At 37.2% G+C, this 24,879-nt stretch overlaps 1 protein-coding gene across 1 annotated transcript in view; it reads right to left on the bottom strand.

Moving 5' to 3' along the window:
* Positions 1 to 22,875, bottom strand: part of cpm (carboxypeptidase M) — a 44,332-nt gene extending 21,457 nt beyond the window's left edge. The window contains exons 1-4 of the mRNA XM_073867132.1: positions 22,598 to 22,875; positions 20,431 to 20,607; positions 13,194 to 13,291; positions 278 to 447 (exon numbers count right to left, since the gene is read on the bottom strand). Coding sequence (XP_073723233.1) covers positions 278 to 447; positions 13,194 to 13,291; positions 20,431 to 20,596 — 434 coding nt within the window. The 5' untranslated portion in view covers positions 20,597 to 20,607; positions 22,598 to 22,875. The remainder of the gene's footprint in view (positions 1 to 277; positions 448 to 13,193; positions 13,292 to 20,430; positions 20,608 to 22,597) is intronic.
* Positions 22,876 to 24,879: the final 2,004 nt, after the last annotated feature.

The following is a 24,879-nucleotide window of genomic DNA, read 5'->3' as shown; positions in this document are numbered from 1 at the left end:
TATCAATAAAATGTCTAAAGTGACATTTGTGAAATAAAGGTATTTCAATTACTGACATAACTTCCCCAAGATATGGACTCTTATACAGGTATGATTAGCAAATGACTCCATACTTAGCAATTTAAGTAAGCTAGGCTTAAGTAAGCTAGGATTAAACAAATGATATACATAGTTCGAACCACATATTCTTACTACTGTGCTGCACTACTAGTCACCACTTGTGCCATCTATGCCATTTTGTGGTTAACTTTGGTTTAGGATTGCTCACAAAACTCACCGGCCCACTGTGTTTATGCAGTCCGGTGCGGAGGACTCAAAGCCGTCTGGGTTCATGGAGGGTAGGATGTGCACCCGGCTGCTGTTTAGCATACGTGTCACCAGAGGGTCACTCAGGTACCGGCTGGTCAGATAATCGATTAGCTGCAGCAGTACCACACGAGAAACAACCTGAATACACACAGAGAAACAGAAAAAAAGATGTTTCAAACAGACTAGTTTTCATTGCATTGTACATTATTGAATTGCCTTGTTGCATTTTATTAAGGCGATCAATCGTGTAGCCATTGTAAAATCACATCACGGACAATAACATATAGATTGATTTCAATCGTTTACATGACCTTACTCAATCAATGTTAAAGATATCAAGGTTTATATTTTCACAATGTTCTTTATGTTATGCAGAAAAGTGGTGCATCTTAACAAAATGCCAGTGACATACTATTTGCCTCAATCGTGCTTCCCAATTCGCGTCATTCGCATTGACTATGTATGTAATCTACTCGCGTAAATTGTTGAATTTCACGTTTGGTGTGTATGCCCCATAAAGCTGTGGTCACACTACAATTTTCCTCTCACTGACTTCCATTCATACGCAAACGCAAGCTCATGCGATGATATTTCAAAGTTTAAGTAGCAAAGTTTAAGTCTGGTGAACTCTAACCTGCGAATTAGTATTACATGGAGCGTTATGACCAGTATAAAACCGGTATGTCACTGCGTGACCTTTATCTCTACTGAAATAAACGAAGTCAAAGATCATATTGATGAGCTGCTCCCTGTAGCAACGTCCGACGAACACTCGCAAACTCAAAGTTTAGTGTGACCACAGCTTAAATCTCTAACTATGACGGTACATTCACATGGGACGTAAGCATTGACGCTTCCCATTCACTTTTAATGGGTGCCTAGGGCTAGCTCTGGCAAATAACCTACTGTAGGCAGAGCTAGCCAATTACGTTTATGGAAGACCGGAGCATGTGTAGCGGCCACTGTGATTGGCTGTAGGCCACGCTTCAGACAAGCCTTTCGTCAAGTGTTAACGCTTCTGTCCCGTGTGAATGTACCGTGAGATTAGGACCATCAAAGTTTGATTTCACTTACTGATTTCACTTTAATTTTAATCTTTGACATGGCTTCATTCAATCAGTATTTGAGATAACAAGGTGCACAAAATGTTCTTTACATTAAGTTGAAATGTGCCTATCATACATATTTGATTAACTAATTCTGGACCAGTGACATTTCACTGTTGGCTACCCGGCTTGATGCCAGAGAAACAAAACAGAAGCAAGTGACGAAATGTCTTTTACTTTTAATATAAACAATTACTAACTTAACTTTTCAAGCTTAACTTCTATTATATATCTTTTTCAATGTAATATAAATCTGCATTCATTTTCTAAGAATGTAATTGACTTGTTTATCAGAGTAATACATCTTTGCTAGATACTGCTCACAGGACCTGCTGCCCGAGGCACCATACAGTCAACATACATGGATCAACACTACAGATGGTATCGGTCTGCAGTGTGTGTGTGTGTGTGTGTGTGTGTCTGTCCATGTACAACTGAGAAATTTCAGACTTTTCTTTTTTTTGGAAACTGTAGATGAGTGAGATGTGGTTAAAGTACACACGCGCGCGCGCGCGCACACACACACACACACACACACACACACACACACTCACACACACACACACACACACACACACACACACACACACACACACACACACGCGCACACACACACACACACACACACACACACACACACACACACACACACACACACACACACACACAGCCTGGGAGACAGCAGATGAAGGCAGTGACACAGCAAGACCTGTGATTACAAACCACAAGTTCAGACCAGCCGAGCCGTGGGTTAAACTCTTGACTGCCCTTGTGTGTACGCGTGTTGTAAACTGGTCTCATAATGTGTATGATTACTGTTATCTAGCACTACTGAAACAGACCACAAGACACAGCACTCATCAATGTGAAAACACACCTTATAGTGGGAGGCTGTTGAGTTGAAACAATGTTAAACACACACAGACAGACACACCTATAATAAAAACACGACAGCATACACATACAGTGCTCTCCAAGAACTGATACAATGAGGGAAAAATTTATCTGTTTGCTGTGGATTTAAGAAATATCTAAACATTATAGGGTGAACATGAGACAAAAGTACAGAACTTCACATTTTATTTTTTCATGGTGTCCTGATGCAATAATTGTTGACACATGAAATGCAGAGAATCAGTTTGATCCATTGCTTCTTTGGTCTGAATCTTGCATTTGGTCGATTAAAGGGATAGTTTACCCAAAAATGAAAATAATGTAATTAATGACTCACACTCATGTCGTTCCAAACTCGTAAGATCTCTGTTCATCTTCAGAACACAGTTTATGATGTTTTAGATTTAGTCCGAGAGCTTGTTGACCCTTCATTGAAAATCTATGTATGGTATACTGTCCATGTCCAGAAAGGTAATAAAAACATCATCAAAGTAGTCCATGTGACATCAGTGGGTCAGTTAGAATGTGTTGAAGCATCGAAAATACATTTTGGTCCAAAAATAGCAAAAATGACGACTTTATTCAGCATTGTCTTCTCTTCCGCATCTGTTGTGAAGCGCATGCACGAGACTATAGTCATGTGACTGCAGTGATGCGGATGACGTGTTTTCTGGTGCGCCCCAGCCTTTTTTTGTTTTTTATTTGTGCCCCCGGCTTTCGGCTACAGTCTGAGGGAGACGCACGCTGTAAGTTTGAAAAAAAAACTTTGCAAACATGTCTGAGGATAACATGTCATCCGCGTTACTGCAGTCACGTGACTTTAGTCTTGTGCATGCACTTCATAACAGACACGGAAGAGAAGACTGAATAAAGTCGTTTTTTTTATTTTTTGGACCAATCTGTATTTTCAATGCTTCAACACATTCTAACTGACCCACTGATGTCACATGGACTACTTTGATTATGTTTTCATTACCTTTCTGGACATGGACAGTATACCGGACGTAGATTTTCAATAAAGGGTCAACAAGCTCTCGGACTAAATTTAAAACATCTTAAACTGTGTTCCGAAGATGAACGGAGGTCTTATGAGGTCTGATGACATGGATCATCAGGTTTTGTACAAACTCGAGTCAATGCCCATTGCATGCTGTTAATAGGGATGAAAAAGAGAAACAAACCAATTATAAGATAGAAAATATTTTAAAATTCTTATTTATTTTTACAATTCTGACCCATGCTGGGAAATTTATTTGGAATGAGCATTTTTGTTTTATTTTGTTTTTTTAGAAACGCAGCCGAAAATAGTCCCCTTAGTAACTTTCAATAGCAGGGGACTATTTTCAGACAGTGCGTAATATCATTGCGCCTCCTGCGTTCATGTTACGGCAGCAAAGTCCTTGATTATTATTACGCAGGAATGAGAGTATAGTTCCAAGCCATATCTGCCTAGAAAACCACAACTTTTAATTTTCCGTCGGTCTTACATGATGTAACTACAGAAGAGTCAAGTTTTAAATAGGAAAAATATCAAAACTCTTTGGTAATTTTTTAGTGCAATGCTAATGGTCTAATCAGATTCAATGGACTGTGCTAAGCTATGCTTACAGTTCTAGCGCCAGACCCGGAGATCGTCTGAATGGATCCCAAAACGTTAAAAATCAAATGTTTAACTCTAGGGGAGCTGGAAAATGAGCATATATTTAAAAAAAGTGAAGTGTCCCTTTAAGATTGACTGCTGACTAACTACATAAATTGTGATCCGAGTTTAAAAAGAGCCTATATACATTTAGACAGAAAAAATATAAGACGTTTGTAACTTTGCATTGAAATTCTGTGTTTGACATGCTCACTTTACTTGTCACCATTTTAAGCAGAAAATAAACATCTGTTCTGCAGCAATTACACTCTTCTAGGAAAATTGTTTAAAAAAGGGTTTTCCTCACGTTGACAAATCCTAACATTTCTCACATTTTACCCCATAAAAAAAAAACAAATCTGTAATTTAGTTTGCAATTTGCTCTCTTTAGAGGTTAGACGTTGATTTATCATTACATTCCTCAGTTAAAACGTTCATTGATGTGGCCGAACCTTCATTCATGTGGTTTGGTTTTTGTTTACCGTACAATTTACGTGGTGTCCTCCCACATAACTGCACCATGTGGGTGCAAACATTTCCACTAAATGCAACTGAACCAAGAAGATTTAAGAACGGCCCAGCGACTCGTCTTCAAAGGACTACATCAACACAAACAGCACTCCCTCAGTTTCCTCAGGACCGTAACCGTGATCACAGGTCCTGAATCAGCCAGGCCTAAAAAACTCTGGAGCCCTGATGATCACACTTACACACCTCCATATATCAACTCTCAAAACATTTCAGAGTATGCGTGTGTGGTAAGCAGTTGAAATGAAACACCTGTGAGAAAGAGGCAAGGGTGAGGTGTCTGGCGTAATAAATTAAAAAGGATTTTACAGATTTACACATATATTAGCTCAACGTGGTCTTTTTTGGCTAAGCACAGTAGACTGCCGATATCTCTCCTTTTATGTCGTGAAATGTTGCTTTTGTTCAAATAATTTGGGGAGTTAGACAGAAGTTAATCTCAGACGGCACTCCCACAGACTGACCAACTGATAATAAATACTGCAAACAGACCTGGCAAGTGCTTGCAAAAATTACAAGCTACAATATAACTGTTAAGCAATTTTCTGAGATTCACGTGCATTGGTTTCTATTAGACAAAAAATGTGTTTAAAAGGTATTAGGTTGGTACACTAGGAATAACTGTCTAGAATCAGAATCACATTTATTGCCAACTACTGCAGGTTTACATGAACAAGGAATTAGCCTTAAGGGGATCGCACACCAGCCGAACACATTGTTTTCTATAAGTATACGCACACCGGCGCCGCCAGGTGGCGCCTGTCCGCGCCGCCCAGCTGTGACTCAGGAAGTTGTTCTCTCACATAGTTTAACATTACATAACATCATGTGTGTCCCAAATCATTAACAAGTAACATTGGCTGCTAACATATATTTTGCATTTTGAAGTAGACGCTATCTGACGAAGCTCGCGCTATTTAATGTGCACTTCTGGTTTACAATACCTCCAAGTTCTCCTAGGCGCGACGCGGTGCGGCGCTGAGCTGCGCGGCCGGTGTGCGATCCCCTTTAGTGTGCCAGGGAAATACAATACAATAAAGTTAAATAAAAAAATAAATAAAATAAATTAATATTTTTTTAAATTTTACAAAAATATCCAAATATCAACAGAGAAAAAAGGACATTCACTGTACGGCCCTGTTTACACTTGGTATTAAGATGCATTTTGGTCAATCGGATCAGAAATGGACGAGAGAGACACATTCCCGTTCACACCTGGTGTTTTACTTTTTCTCTTTTGCTCATTTTTGTCCTGATTACTTCGAGGGGAGGGTCTATGGGCGAGGGTCTATCTGCTTTCGTTAAAACACGAGTGGTAGAAATGAGGGGTTAAAGTTTACACACTAATATTACATTATGTCAGTGTACCACTGCTTGTGTTTTTAAAAAACATGCTGCAAGTTTTGTACATGCATATGTAATGTTGGGTAAACACCTAACGTGATGCTCCTCGCTTTATCTTCGTGTCATTCAATTTTTGATTGAGTATTTTAAACTTGCGCGAAGATGTGTTTAAGACGTCAAGTGCGTGTTTCTGTGGCAATCGTGCCCCCTGATTTGCATCATTTGCATACCCCGGCACTAGTTTGTGTCTATTTGCGTCTTTGCACTGATTTTGTAAGTAATCTAAATTGTTGAATTGGTGTTTGGTGTGTACCTCTCATAATGCTGCGTTCAGACCAGCCGCGGTAGAGGCGTCAAGTGCAAGTGATTTCAATGTTAAGTCAATGTAAAGACGCACTGACGCGCTTCTGGAGGTCTTGCAGTGCGAATAAGGCATTTAGCGCGGTGCGGTAGACGCGATTCCTCCTCATTCGCGCGTCTAGTTTGTGCGAATTGAGCGTTGCTGCGGGAAACGCGCAAGTTACAAATTTGAAGTTTTTCCACATGAATGTCTCGATTACTTGAATGAAACACGCGCGAATATAAGTAATAAACTCTAAATTTTCAAGCGGCAAACTAGATGCGGTAGACGCGAATTTGACACCTCAAACGCAGCTGGTGTGAACCCATGGTTAGACCTTTCTCAGTTATTTCAGAGCAATTGATGAAATAAGCTCGCACAATTTTCTTCAACCAAAATGCACCTTAGTACCAGCTGCAAACATTAGTGCAGAATGTATAAAGTGGGAAGTTGAGGTAGTAAGGTGCATTTTCACAGCATGAGTTGTGTTTATATAATAATAAAGTTGTTTTTGCCATAAATTCAATGCGATTTTGCATGTAAAACAAACACGCAATAATGTTTTTAACAATCATGTGAAATACTTTAATGTTATTCATTTAATCTGACTATTGAATTTTTTATATTTGGAACCCAATGAACACAAACCAAAAGACTTAATTACAAAACGTGTGATTAACCATAATAAAGTAAAAATTCGATATTAATGACGGGGTAAGTTTGTTGGGCCGAGTACCAAAACGCACTTGTGGCCAATCAGGAGCATGTCTACTAAAGGTAGGGAGGATATAGCGCTCACACTGAAAAAAAATGCAGCATAAAGTTAAAACAACTTGGGCTACGTCCAAATACCCCCACTTGCGGTCTTGGCCACTTGAGAGCACATACACGTGACAGGAAGTAAGTGCGCAAGACTGTCCCATGTCTTAAAACTGGCAAAGTGCAGTGCCCTTTACGCACACTAAACTCACACTTTCTCAAATACCGCTTCGAAGCGGTATTCAAGGCTAAGCGTATCCCGTCATGCATCATGTTCAGGATGTAAATCATGAGACTTTTTCCCAAATCTCATGAGATGTCATGGAAACTTTTAATTGTAAGTTAACAGATTTTACATACAGTATTTTGGTAGTAAAATGGAAAGTGTTCCACATTTAATTGGTGCAAACATTGTTATGTATTTTTTAAAACATCTGTAACTTCTTTTATAACATTAAAACAACATTAATCGTGTCGTTTATTCAGGGACGACAACATAAATAAACTTTAATTAAGAGGTTTTTCCATGTGCAAAGAATTCTGCGTCTGAAAGTTTCAGATAAGTGTAGATAATATTCTTTAAATGTTCATTTATGTATTCATTTGTTATGTGTTCATTTTATTTAAAGAAAATCTTAAAAATATGTATTTTAAGTAGCCTAAATAAAAAATGAATACGTTTTGGTGCAAATTACTGCCATTACCTGGATTGACATTTTAACACTTGCTAAGTGTGACCCATCAGGTGAATAATTTTTAAATGCACGCTTGGGATCTTCACGCCCACTAGAACACTTGGGCAAAATACAGGAAATACGTCATGTAAGTATTTAAGTGGTCAGGGGCAAAGACCGTAAGTGTGGTTAATTGGATGCAGCCTTGGTTTTGCAAGTCAATTCAACCTTCTATTGTAAGTTTTGACCTGAGATAAGTTGAAATAACTTAATTTGTTAAGTTATAAGTTAAAGTAACATAATATATGTTAATTTGACAACAATGGTGCATTTTCCAACCTATTCCTCTTGTGCCAGGTGTTGAACTTCGCTCACGTGAAACGAAACAAAACCATTCACACGTTAAAACTCAAAACACAAAACACATTCGACCTTGATTACGACAGTAATGTACATGTGTGCATATGTGGGGTGGGGCGTGTTTATTTTGGCCATTTGAAATATCAACAATGTTTACCAGAAAACACTTACCCCACCTTTAATAATAATAATAATCTTGTGTTGCTTGACCACTCCTGCCTACTGACAGCCAAACAGATCTACTGCGGTATAAACTACGCAGAAACTCATTCATAAAACACAAAAGAAACGTGTCTGGCTACTTTACATGTTGTCTAAATTAGTGGTTATTGTTTAGGCTGCAAATAGTCCAAAGTCTAGATCAGTTGAAAGACATTAACTCTACTGTAAAGACAATTTTTTTTTTTTAAATAAAAACTAAACCAGAGGAGATTATATATTTACTGTATCTATCTCTGACATCATTCCACAGATTACTGAGGCACGTGGCCAGCGTGTTTGAACTGGCAAATGTGTAAGGTTCATGTGCGTGTCAGTTGGCACGTGGACAACAAGAAAACTCACTTTTATAAACTCGCATACCCAGCTTCTGTCAAGACCACCCAAACTCTGGCTCCAAATACAATTTTACTGTCCCCAAATCAGATCAAGCAGCCGTTAAAAAGATTGAGGGTGAAATCGAGAGCGGGAAAGGTGGAGAAAGAAGCCACTGTTGAAAATCTCCGGTCGGAATCAGAGCGGTCTGTATATTCACAATCACGCTTTCATGCAGTGAAGCTTGTGCAGGCAGCGGGCCGAGTCTGACTTTAGCAGCGAGGACTTGAATAATTTAAGAGCGAAGTAAAACCGGAGCTGAAAAAGGCAATCCAGTCACACTACACTGACTCTGGCCAAAGGTCATTTGACCCTGTGTAATACATTCACTTGACTTCACCTTTCCCATGAATGGCTCTCAGTGTTTTGGACATGTTCACCTGTTTAAATAAAACTTAAGTATGATAAAAGGAAATTATAAATATTTGGTTTGCTGTTAAAGATGGAAAGCTCGATTTGTAAATATGTACACTTTAAGCAGTATTTAACTTCTCCTGCACAATTTGTTAAACCAATCAGTAAATAATCTGTAAAAGCATACTTATGTTAACTGTTGCACTAAATAAAATGTGATAACTGTGGCTACAAACTATTTTACATTCCTTTCTCTTTTTATCTGTATACTTTCATTTGAACTTTTTACTATTATTCAAATTTACACAAATCCTCGCTGTTCTGTCTTGTGAGGTCACAGGAAAGACGTAACCATCCCTATGTCCTGTCTGCAAAGGTGTGGCGCACCTCACTCCGACGTGACTCATGGATATTGCGGTCATGTTGACAAGTTTGTTTTCTATTAATATGTGCATGTTTACTTACTTCATGGAAAATTTACTGAGCTAAAGCTTATGGTTTAAAATGCACCTCCCATCCTGAATTGTTAAATGGCTTGCTTAACGCTTCCTTGCATTTGCGTGATTTGAACAGTGCACCATTTTAGACATCCAGACAGGATGCAGTCTAATTAGATCTCTTCCAAACATACTTGACAGATATTGACCACATTTCTATTTCTAATTCAGTGTTTCCCACAGGATTTTGAGGAGACTGTGGTGGTGATGACGTCACCCGCTAATTAGCATATATGTGATGTCATCATGTCGTGTTTGCGTTTGATCTAGTGTTGGCACCTGAAATATGTTTCACTTCTACTCTTTGATCTGTATCTGTATTTGATCTGTATTATATATCAAATTATATTTAAGCCGAATTAAGCCGTTTTAAATAGCGAAATAAAAATGTAAATGGGAATCATGAAAATTCTATTTGTGGGGGCCAGTGTTGATTCTGTGGTGGGCCACCACAAATAAATCAATGTATGGGAAACACTGTAATTTCAGTAAAAAAAACAAACCCTCTTTATTTTTCTCTCAATAGGTATTGTTTCGTAATAGTGAAAACTCTTCGTATAAGCACCTTTTGTACTATTGCCTGCCCATGACACATCGCTTTTATTGTTTCCTAATCTTTTTAAGTCGCTTTGGATAAAAGCATCTGCTAAATGCCTTAATGTAAATGTTTTTTAAAGGTTGGCCTCAGCCCATATACTGTACACCCAGCAGTGTAAGTATGCATTATTTAGTGGACCCATTCAATGCAGGCCCCAGGGCAACATATCTGCAGTCTTACTTTGGACTTGTGATGTGTTGGAATGTGTTGCAGTTGCAACCATGACTAATAGTTGTATACAAACTGTTATACATATGTTTCTGTGCTTGATTAATTCATGTGATTATTAAGTTTAATCATTCAAAATATTTTTAAAATAATACGAAAGATAAACAAGATTAAAATATTTAACACCAAAATCTTGGGGTGCTTTTTGCTGAAATGACCTCCGTTTAAGAGTCCCAGAAGATGCTCTTTGGTTGGGTTCGAACTTGTATTTAATAAATAAGGATCCGAGGCAATCCTTCCGGTTCCAAAATATAAAACACCTTTATTCAAACATGGCTTACTTAAGAAACATTAAAAAATGACGCAACAGTGTGCTTTGTTTTAGTCGTCTTTTAAATGGACATTTCACTTTTTTAAAATATGCCCATTTTCCAGCTCCCCCAGAGTTAAACATTTCATTCTTACCGTTTTGGAATCCATTCAGCCGATCTCCGGGTCTGGCGCTAGCACTTTTAGCATAGCTTACCACAATCCATTGAATCTGATTAGACCATTAGCATCGTGCAAAAAACCCCAAAGAGTTTCAATATTTTTCCTATTTAAAACTTGACCCTTCTGTAGTTACATCGTGTACTAAGACCGACAGAAAATGAAAAGTTGCGATTTTCTAGGCAGATATGGCTAAGAACTACACTCTCATTCTAGCGTAATAATCAAGGACTTTGCAGCCGTAACATGGCTGCAGCAGGCGTAGTGATATTACGCACTGCCCAAAAATAGTTCACTGCCATTGAAAGTAACCAAGGGGACTATTTTCGGGCAGTGCGTAATATTACTCCGCCTGCCATGACTACAGAAGAGTCAAGTTTTAAATAGGAAAAATATTGAAATTCTTTGGTTATTTTTTAGCGCGATGCTAATGGTTTAATCAGATTCAATGGATTGTGTTAAGCTATGCTAAAAGTGCTAGCACCAGACCCGGAGATCAGCTGAATGGATTCCAAAACGGTAAGAATGAAATGTTTAACTCTAGGGGAGCTGGAAAACGAGCATATTTTCAAAAAAAGTGGAGTGTCCCTTTAATGTTTCTAAAGTAAGCCATGTTTGAATAAAGGCTTTTTGTATTTTGGAACTGGAAGAAGTGCCTTTGATCCTAATTTATTTAAATATTCATTTAGAAAAATATACCGATTACTACAAAGTGACCATAACAGAAAACAGTGTTTCCCATACATTCAAGTCCTTAGCACCCAAACTTAACCCGAGATATGAAGATGATATTACTTTGATATATTATTTCTTAAACTTAAAGAAACAATCTTTTTGGATTCTATGTTAATGACAAGACAATAATCAATGCAAATTTTGTATAAATCCTCTTTTATTTACTAGAAAGTTTTATACCCATAAATGTAAATGTACAAAAAATAAACCCCACTTTAATGTCTTCAAACAAAAATTGAATTTATACTTGGATACAATTTTGACATCCGTTAATAAGAAAGCTATATAAACTATTAAAATTTGTATGATATTCAATCATTTACTTTAATTTCTTTATGATCTTAATGTGAATTCCATTTACATTCTATGTACTTATGTTGTTTTATTGTTTATTATCTTGTATATTACAATATTTCTTTTTTGATTGCAATAAATAAATAAATACAAAGCTGGCATGACAAAAATATTGGATGTAGGGCTCCTGCAGATACAACATGTCCTCTTCTTTATCTAAAGGTGTGCAATAATCGTGGCTACTCAAAATAATCCGTTCACTAGTTCACCTGCGCATTCAGATCATAATGATTAATGGTAAACAACTTTGCTTGCTGTCCTCGAGGGGGCTCTGCACCTGAGCTCTGAACCTTCAAAGAGAGCGAACCTGAGGCCGGGCTTTTATTCCCCTGCAACAGAACTGCACGTGGGAAGAGAAAAAGCAGTGAAGGAGGAGATGGGGAGGGATGCCGAAAGAATTGCAGCTGGACACAGAGGCCTAAAGGCTGCCTTAAATATGCCCATAATGATGATTGACATGCCTGAATGTTTAGGCTCCTCCCGAACCTATGCTTAAACTAAATTTAAAGTTACGTTTAATAACCAAAGATAATTACTTAATAATTGTAATTTGTGACAGCCCTAGTCGACACCCTTATGACAACTCTGCTGTAACGTTTTTTTATGACAATTGGATGCCTAAAAAAATTCTGGATTATTTTCAACCAAGCATTGGGTCAAAAAACCTTTAACACACCTTCTCTCAACATGCTGTGAGATGAATTTAAGCAAGATGATTTACGGAAGTGCTTAAGATTGTAATTTCAGGAAATCTTAGGAAGCACCAAATTATTGTTTCTCCAAACAATAATGACTGTCACTCCTACACCCATTAATCTCTACAACCACAGTCTCACATTGGTGCCAACTGTATGCCATCCAGAAGATCACAGGTCTGGAAGTGCACACACACTTTACAGGAAGTCCACATACTAATGGTTTATTTAAACTTCAGACCTCTTGAGCAAATTTGGATTTCTCCTTGACCTCCACCCACAAAGACAGGAAGTACTACATTCACAATAGTTTTCAGTGGACATGTGGGCGGGAGCACAATAATGAAAAGATCCCCCCAAAACACCCCACCCTGGATTTTTTTCCGGTAAGGGTCCACTGCTCCTCACTGGCCAGTTTCAGTAACTGTTATGCTTTTGTGCCTGGACCCCTTTTCCCACACGCATTCACCAAATACACCCTTTTAGCCTGCCACCGGCCCCTTTTCACTTAAACAAAAACTAAACAAACACAAAGTCAGATCTATTTAAAGAAGCCCCCGATCCAAATTTAGTCCTATCTAAAGAAAGCAGACATACAAGACTGTTCAGTTGGAATCTGTTCAGTTATATGAAACCTAGTCACATGAAAGCTTGTGCTTACAATTATAGTCATGCTGAATTTTCTCAACTGAGTTTTCAGTAAATAACAGAAAAATAGCTGCAAGCGTGTACAGTATGTGCATTAATATGCATTACCTCGTTGCCGTGCATGTTGCCCACATATTTAAATTCTGGAATGCCTGTCCGATGCTGGTTGGGGTTTTGACCTATTACTAAAACCCAGAGTTCTCTTCCTAAAAAAGACAAATGTAAATGTTAATTGACTGCAAACAACTGTTTCAATAAGTGAGTCAGTGCATTTGCAAATTAATTGGGCATCTGTGGACCTTATGCCGGTCACATGAATAATGCGTCACTGTTTTTATAGTCACCAGATACTCAAATAATGTTTTTGCACAATTTGGGCTGGTACTTGGCAACCCAATCCCATGTAATCTCACGTCTAGCTCTCATTCACCCCCTCTCTCTCTCGTCTGTCTGTCTCTCCGAAGACTATTGTACATGGAGGTCTCACATTCATTTGAGCAAGTTTAAGCATGCTTCCTATGGGGCGAACTAAAGGAACGAAATGTCCAAGACCAGCTTGACAAGAGAAACAGTCATTCAAACCTTGATGAACGCTATGTTCTATTTTATTGATATGATTTTTTTCTACATAGCTATAAATATTATGATGTATTTTAACATAGAAAAAAATGACACAAAAATGACACACTTTAAATTTGATGAAATATCCCTAAACTTTCCCAGCTACACAAACTCCCAACCTCAAAATAGTAATTCCGATGAGACCTCTTGAGCAAATCTGGATTACTACTCCCACAAAGACAGGAAGTACTCAATTCAGGAAGTCATTCAAACATTCACGGACGCAAATGTCCTATTTTATTGGTAAGATTTTCTACATATAGCTATGAATAGTAGTGACTCCTGTCATTGTAGAAATTGCAATGAAATTCAAGCTTTATTTCTCCAATGTTAAGAACACAAATAAATATCAATATATTGCACCCAAACTTTAGCAAGTATCTTCAGTACTTGTAAAAGTTTGATTAAGAATCAATTCATCCTTCATTAAAGGTTTGTTTTTTTCCAGTACAGCATATTTAATAGGGCTGCAAGATATATTGCAATAAATAAATGCAAATGTCCATATCACAAAATGCATATCGCAATGGTTTGCAATAATTGATTTGAACACTTTAAAAAAGTTATGTACAGTCAAAGCTTTATGTAGACACAGACAGTTTGGTAAAACAGAGTTATTTATTTTTCCAGAAATAATATAAAACATGTATGTTTGTTATATTATTCAAAGCTTTTAAATATATTTTATTACCATTTAAAAGATCTTACACCTTTTAGCATTTGCCTTTAATATTGCACAGCCCTAATATGTATGTAGTACTCATTATCAATCCCTGAAGAGGTCATTTCATATGGGATTTTTAGGAATTGTTTTCTTGTTAAGTAGATTTCAAGGGGTCATCATGAACTTCCACAACTTTCTTCTTGTTATCAATACATTTTTGCTAAATGACTAGTTTAAATGCTACTTGGTGGTGATGTACACCAAAGTGCTGCTAAAAAGTCTAGTGACATTTGCCGCGAATTACCCTAAAGTCAATATTATATGGTACTCATAACCCATTTTCACTTCAGCAAACACATATTGGCAATATTGGTAAAGAAAAAGTCATTTCAGAGGTGAAGCATGCTATTTTGAGGAAAGATTTTAAAATTTAGACTTACTAAAATAATTTGTGTCAGATTTCTTAAAAAGCTTAAGGCAGAGCTTCATAACCGTGTACATCCTTACAATTAAACAAAGTTGTATTAAAGGTATAGTTCCCAAAAATGAAAATATTGTCATTAATGACTCACCCTCATGTTGTTCCAAACTCATAAGACCTCCGTTCATCTTCGGAAACACAATTTAAGATGTTTTATATTTAGTGTGAGAGCTTTCTGACCCTTCATTGAAAATCTATGTACGGTATACTGTATGTCCAGAAACGTAATAAAAACATCATCAAAGTAGTCCATGTGACATCAGTGGGTCAATTAGAATGTGTTGAAGCATCGAAAATACATTTTGGTCCAAAATAACATAAATTAACTTTATTCAGCATTGTCTTCTCTTCTGCATCTGTTGTGAAGCACATGCGCGAGACTAAAGTCACGTGACTGCAGTGACATGGATCACGTGTTCCCTCAGACGTGTATCCTCAGACATGTTGGCAAAGTTTTTCTCAAACTTACAGCATGCGTCTCCCTCAGACTGTAAACAAAGCCCGGGCGCACAAAAAAAAAACAAAAAAAAACAGCTGGGGTGCACCAGATAACACGTCAGCCGCGTCACTGGAGTCAGGCGACTTTAGTCTCGCACGTGCGCTTCACAACAGACGTGGAAGAGAAGACAAATTTCTCATAATTTTACGAGAAGTCATAATTTTTTGTTATTTTTGGACCAAAATGTATTTTCGATGCTTCAACACATTCTAATTGACCCACTGATGTCACATGGACTACTTTGATGATGTTTTTAGTACATTTCTGGACATGGACAGTATACCGTACATAGATTTTCAATGAAGGGTCAACAAGCTCTCGGACTAAATATAAAACATCTTAAACTGTTTTCCGAAGATGAACGGATGGAGGGTACGATATGAGGGTTAATCATTAATGACATTATTTTCATTTTTGGGTGAACTATCCATTTAACACACGTCAACATGCATCTTCTGTCAATTTATTTCTCATTTTGCAGAGCAAATTGGATATGATTTAACATGTCCTGTTCACAAAAACTTGAAACAAAAAATGCTGATTTATAGACAAGGCTTTGTATAGTTACAAAACCAATTATCTTTTGCTTCAATACACTGCAATACAATCTGCACTGCTAATCCACCTTGACATTTTGTAGGAGTGTAATAAAACTTACTTAAATTTCATTCCAAAACCGCAGTACTCAATAGCTACGGAGGCATACAATAAGCCATTACTTCCACTAACAAAGTTTGTTTTTGCTAACAAATCTAAAACTCAATCACGGCTGTTCACCAAACAGGACAAAATAATGTGCAGAGTTATGAATGATTAAAAGATTTCTACAATGTAATCTTGATTAAGCCGATGCAGTTACCAAATGACAACTGCCATTTGTCTGGGGGTTGGTAATAAGCCTATAAGTGCTTTGTTAAATGAGGCATAACAAATCTAGCATACGTAACAAAATATTACATCAAAGGTAATCATAGTCCGTCTTCACCTCGCTTTCTGCCCAAGTGGGTAATTGTAACACTGATTAGACAGAAACAGCAAGGTCAACAAACAAGGACAGTCATCCAAACTAAGCAGGCGGTGTACTGGATTACTTGCGGTCAATTTAGGTCTTTCATTTCCTGGCCTTAAATACGCAACATAGAGGGATTAGGACGAGAAGTTAGCAAGAGCCCACAATGGCCACACAGTCTCCTTCTGGAGTGATTTGAGGAATAGGAGTGATTGTCCACCACGATCATTCAGTAATAAAAGCTCCTAAGAAATTAAAACCTTAACTTTTTCATTAAGGGTTGATATCTTTGAGTGCAGCTAAATGAAAAGCTTGGATTAGCTCTACCTGCATTAGTCGTGGCAGATTTTTAACAGCCAAAGCAGAGGTTTACTTGAGGCTTTAATCAACTAAAGTGGGCCCAGGGGTCACCCTTGGGGCACTCCCCTTGTGTTTCGCAGAAAAAAGAGAGAGATTTGGTCAGTAGTATATGGAGGACCACCCTTATAGAAGCAGAGGCTGAGTACAACGGCGAATTAGCATCTAAATCAGCAGGAGGAATAGAGAGAAACAAGTGAGGGAGAAAGTCTTGGCAGCAGATGCGTTCTCTTGAATGATGGTTTTGTGTAACGCTAAAAGAGCAACCTGATCCATGGAGAGAATTAACTTAAAATGTCACAAGATAGCAGCACCTTTGGCAAAGATAAATCAAAGTGTCCATCATTCAATTCTGAGTATGGTGGCCACTTAACAAAATGACTTTAGTCAAGTGTAAAATCAAATTAATCTTACATTATAAACTGCTCATAGAAATCAAGTTTCAATTTATTACATGTATGTTATGTTTAGGTTAATTTTTTTTTAAATATTCACTTTCTGTCTCTCAAATGCAAATCAAATGTCAGCTTTATTTGCTGCACCAATCTCAACACAGGAGATGCATTGTACTGCTAAGCGGGCAGTATTTACCACCTCTGTTCAACTCTGTCAGATTGACCGTCTGGAAAAACGGCAAACCTTTAGTTGCACTGATTTCCCTTTCAAATAACAAATGGGATGAGCAAACTAGCCTTTCAAATGTCCCCAGACAAAAAAGCATGAAAACGTTCTTTCAGTATGGCCATATAGGCTTAGAGACAGATCTTTGAACCGTGACATTGTCCCTACCCAAAATCCTTTTGTTGGGTTAAAGGTACAATCTCACCAAGAATGCAAAATTACGAATAAGCAACAGGATATCATGTCATGGACTAAAACTTTTTTCATTGTCACTTTTTGATATCCATCTAGCTTGCAGTTCTCCAAAGTTAAACATTGAATGCAAATTAAAAATGGAAATTCAATGCATGTTTATTATTTATAGTATATTTCTATGGATACACTTGAGTAAAAAGCTTGGAAAAAACATATTTAGTTTGTTCAAGTTCAAGAGTTATCTCACTGGATTTTTGTCACTGATAGGAACCATTTTGCCACACTTCAAGTGCTTTGGTATTTGGCCCACACAAGACAAGTGAAAAGATAAGCCAGATTCCAATCAACTGTTTTGTCTAAGAAGTGGCAAAATTAGGAAATATAGTTGTCCCAGTAATTTTTTACATTCTGAAAGATCAGGCTCACCTAACATCATATAATGCTATAATGAATGTTCATAAATTAATACACAATTCATATTAGTATCAACAAGGATCTCAAAGGCAACGGAGTTTAAAAATGTAAGCGAACAGGTAGGGCACCGCTTCCAGTAAGCAAAGATATTGTTTTGTGTTGACATAAATATGATCAGCATGTAGCATTGCAGGAAAAGCTGATGGCAATGACTAACTTACAAAGGATGTGTCAATTGGATATCAGACAATAATGTGGATTCTCTGAACCATATCAGAGAGTGAATCATAGACTGAATGTAAGAAAGAAAAACTTGTAATGAAAGTTCCAAGTATTCCTGAACAAAGTGACAAGCCTTAAGGTATTTGGACATTTGAGTCACAGGGCTGGCAAAATCTCTAGCCCGACATTCCGGGGCTATTGTGCCTTCTTGTTGGACTACCAAAATGTATCTCTGCCCTGCTCGTCGGGCTATCTTAGGGAGAAAAAAAATATTTTAATGCTTTAGCATTCTCTCACAGATTTGAGAGAGTTGTATTTCCGATAACTTTGACCCATTTTATTCAGGCTTGCATTCATTTCGGGCTTCCAAAAACTGAAGAGTGCCTGCCATAAGAGCTACCAAGGATTTTGAAAATTTGCAAGCCCTGAGTCACTCTTAAAACATAAATATTTTATATTTTCCAAGCAGAAACCACAGGTGTTGTTCAACATTATTATTCCCAATTGACATGTCCCATTTGGCATACAGAAAATGTCTAAACACTTTGGAGTGTTGTAATCCAGGACTAGGCCTTAGTTTTACAAACAATCCTTACAACAATACTGGTGTGCATCTTGAGACAAACAATGGCACTGATATATGTTAAGGTGTTTTAAAATTAAGGATGCTCAGTCACGCATTTTTGTCTGGGACTAGGAGAAGCCCTATCCAGAAAACTGCCCCAAGACTTCTTTGAACAGTATTATATAGACTGTGTTCTCATTATCTTTTGTAATTAGCTTTTACCTTTATCCAAAAGAAACGTGTACTGGTATTTTTCTAACATTTAGGCAGTGTGATGTGTTTAAATGTTTTTGCTTTATTGTGAAATACATTGTACAAATACCAATTGTCCAATTAATCTATTCAGTTTGAGATGCCTATAGTTTTCATAGAAGCATTGACCCAACATGTAGTTGGCTCAATACTGCACAGCCTGAAGAAACATAAAAATACTTGTTACACAATAAGCTCTCTGATGAAAGGCCCGGCAAGAAGTCTGGACCTGTTGCGTCTATCTGTCACCGTATGTCTGCCCTCAAACTAATTGTGTGCTCTTTTGCAAAAACCCATACGTGCAGAAAAGTGTTTGAACCACAAATACCAAAAGGATTGTTTCCTCTAGTGGCTTCTGAATGAACTGCCAACATATGATAACCTTCAGCAGACAGTAACATATACATTTTACACTGAAAAGTAAGTTACCCGGTTACCTTAAAATTTGGAGTTAATGCAGCTTAAAAATATTAGTTGAGTAGTTTCAACTAATATTTTAAAGTTTAATTAACTTAAAAATATTAAGGCAACCAGATAACTTACTTTTGTTAGTTGAACCAACTTTTTTACAGTGTACATTTTGAACTTCTGCAATTTAAATAGTAAAATGTAACGATTTTGTTTATTTTGTGAAAGGGAAATACCTGTAAATTATTCAATATCCAGGATTCTGGACATTGTTGCTCTGTGGCTACTGTATATAATACAGTATTTAGTAACATAGATAAAACAACAATGAAACATTATTTTAATTTTTTAACTTTATTTAACTAAGTTCGGGATGAGCATGGTCATGTAATCCTATCAATCAGCGCGAAGAGGTGTCTATAAATAGCCGTCCCTCACCTCTGTCCCATGACAGTTTTTGCAGCATCCCTCCTCCACCCCATCACCTCAGTGACCTCACTCTCATTTAATTCATCTATCCCAGTTTAAAAAGAGGGGGGAGTACTCAGTGTCCGGGATAAAATTCCGAGGTCGGAGCCCTCCCCCAAAACAGCATGCCAAATATGCTTTATCTCATTCACTTTTCATTAAATGTTAATGCCGACTCGTAAAATGCATGTCAATGACATAATGACATGTAGTTTTTATAACAACATCAGAACATTTTTAGGTTTGTAACAACCTAAAAGTGAGTAAATGATGACAGAATTGTCATTCTGGGTAAAGCAATGTTTGTATAGTGTAATGTATAATGTTTAATATCATGTATAATGTAATACTAATAAACATCCATAATTCATTTTCACACAGTATTATTTAAAACAAAAATCTTTGTCTAAGGCAATGCTCTATCTATGAGATAAAGCAACACCAATCAAATAACCAAAAGAAAAGTTGTGCCTGTAGCAAAGAAAATCTATTTGATCAATAAAAAAAATTTATGTTATGTATGTTATGTAGGTACTTTTCACGATGGTCTATAACCATTGCTGTCTTACCTTCAACAGACTGACCAATACTGTGCAGATATGTGATACTGGGATACATCTTGGTGGTGTTTTTCAGATATTGTTCGACTTCCACACTGTTATGATAGCGAAACTCCAAACTGTGAGCGGATGGCAGCCACGACCAGAAGAACAGGTATAACACAAAGACAATCATCCTTTGAGCTGACACAATGGAAGAAAGCATGGAGACAAAGATAAGAGGACTGTCATGTCTATGATTTGCTCTATTGTTTAGTAAGCTGTTAAAACCAGTTTGTTTTTGAGTCTTGACTTGATAAAGGCATTCAAATAAAACATCATCACTGTAAATTGATAATATTTTAATACATTACAACCTACTCTTATACTTGTATTGCTACTTATTCTATATTAACACTTATTATTTATACATTTAATTAGTTTAATTGATTAAAAAACATCACTGCAGTGGCAATAAGTAGTTGTTGTAATATTTAATTATTTTAAAAATAAAACCTGTTTGCAAGTAATGCTTAGTGACCCACTATTTATGACCCGTCTATTTACTGTAGGAATCATCTTAGACATATTTTTAGGTGCCTAAGGGGCCAGTCACACCAAAAGCGTTTATGGCAGTTGCAGGCGCCTTTTTTGAATGATATTCTATGGGCAGGGCGCGTTTGCGCGCTGTTTATGCGCGCCGAGCGCCTTGCGGTTTTCTGCCGCCTGCCGCGCACGCGTTTTTGAAGGAGCGCTGAGAGCGGAGAAGCGCCTGACGTCATTCGCGTCTTCCATTGTCCAATCGAATGAGGGGAGAGGCGGGCCTTACGTTGTGGTGAGGGAAGTTTACAGTTGCTTTGAAGAACCGGACTCCACTCGCTCACTCTCTCCTGCGTGTTTGTGCACCTCTCACCCTCAAACAAGGTCAGAGCAAGCGTCCTCTTTTTAAAGTTTCTGCTAATATGACAGTTAACAGCAAAAGAGCGCTCACGCTTCAATATTTGATTGACAAGACAGCTGACTCGGTGGTTGCTTAGCAATATGAAAAGCTGCGCCGCACTGCTCTTTTTTAAAAAAGGCAGTGCGTCGCACCTTGCGTTTGCAAGCGTTTAAAGCGCTTTTGGTGTGACTGCGCCCTAAGAATGCTGTTCATGTAGGCAACTCACTAAAATTTCAGACAGACACCTGTCCAAACTGTAATGTAACTAGTGAAAAAATACCAAAAATTACATTCATGAACAGCGTTACTGTGCATCACATGGACCCCAGTATTATATTTCTCCTGTATTTGCACCTGATGTGCTCCTATATAGCTTAGACACAATCTATGGTTCGAACCCAGGGAACACAAACGTATACCTTAAAATGCACTTAAGTCACTTTGGATAAAATCATCTGCCACATGCATAAATGTAAATGTATAAAAGACTTAAAGCTGAGCTAATTGTCATCCTTGTGCCCAAACCTATATTATAAAGTAACTGTATAGCTTTTGAGACACAGCCAAGATTTTCCCTTTCTAAACTATAGCCCAGTGGTCTTCGACATGGTTGCCTGCACAAGGTTTGTGAGGTGCCCGCCAAAGCACATTCTATTAATAGTCTCAATTGTAATATTTATTAATTGCAAATTCTTGGGCTTCTTTTATGTATGTTAACATTTAAACAAAGATAAAACATTTCAACAAGTAAAATAAAATAGAATCAACAAGTAAAACAAAAGCTTTTGAGTAGATTTTAAAGTAGCCCTCCAGATCCATTTTATCCTGGATCACAAAAAGTTTGGAGACCCCTGCTATAGCCTATATAAAAAGTAATTTTAAAACTTAACAAAAAGTACTGTAATGCCACTTTAATATGCAATGATTGAGCAATATCAGGTGTATGTTGACATAAACCATATGGCACTGAATTAACTCGATACCGCAAGGCACTACAAAGTTCATTATGTATGCAAACAGTTACTGTGCTTGTACCGTAGTACAGTTATTATACCACAAGTCACTGTCACGTTACTTTCTATCTACATGCCGTTTACTGTAATTAATTAGTGTCAAAATGAGTAAGAAAGCATACAAATATTACAACAAAATGTATCAAAAAAGAAACAACATTGTAGCACCGCATTCATTAACAAAATAAACTACAAAAATGTACATTTACTCGTGAATATTTGCGTAAATGTTGAGTTTTAGCTGTCTGGTGAATGTTTGGTAGCGCTCTGCCTGTTTCGATCTCGTGCTGTGTGGAGTTACAATCCTGTCACGTTATATCATCTTATATCGAGCTCAGAAAGTTCATATGATGTTGTTCTGCTCGTGTCATTAATGATATGAAGACGTCTCGATCCATACCGCGCTGTTAAACTGCTTCCAGCCTCGCGCGCTCGGACACGCGCGTGTGTGCCGCGGCTGCTGAAGTGCGCGGAGGCGGAGCTTCCACACCGCGCGCGCACATACACACACACACTTTTACGTGAACGACAGATGCTCTCCTGTGTTGATTGTGTTAAACAAGGTCAGTGCTGTTAATAGACGACTTTAATTAAAAGTACGTGATGGCTTGATAAACTGTTTACAATTACAATAAAGGCGTTGCCATGACAGACTCTAGCCCAGGAGTTTGCATACTCTATTGCGTGATATCATGAACAATGAAGGATTTCCATTAATTTGCATTTAACCTGGAGACACGCCTACAGATTTTAGCACATGATTATGAATGTAATTTGGTAATTCATATCAAATAATCATGCCCAGTCTTTGTTTTGTCCAGTCCTAAAATGTTATAGCAAGTCCTTAGGTGTGTCCCCAGCTTAAGGGTGCACTTTCGCTTTAGATTCATTTGATTTCAAAGTCATTTTTCGTTATTACATTTTGTTAAATTATTAAAAATTATTTTCAATCACTTAATACATTCAATAAATCAATAACATGCCAAAGATATATGCACACAGATTATATAAGAAAAAGTGCCAGAGGCTAAAACACACACATAAATATGCGTGTCATGGTGTACCAAAAATTCTGCTAGACTTCACATCCTTAAAATCATTAACATAATATATATATATATAATATATAAACATTATATATATATATATATATATATATATATATATATATATATATATATATATATATATATATATATATATATATATATATATATAAACATTTGGACAAAGACAACTTACCAAATAATATCAACAATAGAATAAGGAGATCTATTAAGTTTTGGAACTTTTAAATTTAAGGTGCAGCAGCAATTTCAGTATATCCTAAAAGTCCCTTAGGGTAACAATATAACCAATGGCATACTTGTTGCTGCAAGCTCATTCTTTAGATTTTAGTTTAATCAGTCATTATAAATACACTTGTTAAAACATTTCGGACAGTGCATGTACTGCCCCAAGTTGTCAATCAAAACATCTGGAAAAAAAACTTAAGCATTTGTTTTTCCTCATTCTTTGTACTACCGGTAATTTATAAAACACTGCCTGGTATCTGTTTGTGCTTCGGTGGTTAGACAATGACATATGTCACTGTTTCCACAAACAAAAAGCAAACCAGTATTTGTTTTTAAAAGCACAGAGCGACACAAACATTTTCTGTTTTAATTGGAACGTACAATATATCATAAAAGACTAGACACTGAATGTGCATTGTCATATTTAAATTCCACTGAACTGACCTAGTAGTCTAGTTGTTTGTTTAACTACCAATACTATAATTACAAACTAAATGTATCACGCACTGCCACAATCCTAGATTATGGGTGCAAGGGCGTTCTGGGTGGTTACAAGAACATTGCTAAATTGTTCTTTGCAGTTGTTAGATAGTTGTTCAATGGCCCAAGTTACAGCAAGAGCCCATCCCTAAGTCCTTATGATATTCTAGTCCTCTAATATTGTTTGGTTCCCTCCTTAAAAAGTTTAATAATTAGGGTTAAATATTTATTTAAATCCTATATTAGCTATATCGTGATCCTTGGAGAAACCTGTGTGATTTCAAGCCTATAATCCAAGACTCAATTTTAAAACCCATATAATACTTCGTTGACATTATATCTGAGTCATACCAGCTGCAGGCCGCTGGCTCATTTGTTGTGATAGATGTGTGACTATGTATAAGGGTGTGTTCATGTATACATCTGCATGTTTGAATATCCAGAGGGATTTACTGGTATGTGTCTGTGCACATCCAGATCTGAGGAAATGTTTCCAGATATGTATAATATACAGTACACTACATGGTTGAGAGTGCATTAACTTAATCCGGTGGATGTAAATGATGGGCCTGGAGACCCACAGCAATGCACATTTTGGACGTGCACGTCTCCCTAATTTGGCAAACCAAGTACAGATTATGGATTTCTGTGAAAATATGCTGATGATTTAAATTATGCCCAATATATGCAAACTTACAAAAAGTGCACAGCTTTGCACCAATCATCATTTTAAGGTGGTTAGCTGGTCAGC

This window comes from Misgurnus anguillicaudatus, chromosome 1 (genome assembly GCF_027580225.2).
Source record: "Misgurnus anguillicaudatus chromosome 1, ASM2758022v2, whole genome shotgun sequence".
NCBI lineage: Eukaryota > Metazoa > Chordata > Actinopteri > Cypriniformes > Cobitidae > Misgurnus > Misgurnus anguillicaudatus.
Note: the sequence above shows the minus strand (reverse complement) of the source record. Positions and strands in the feature narration are given on the sequence as shown.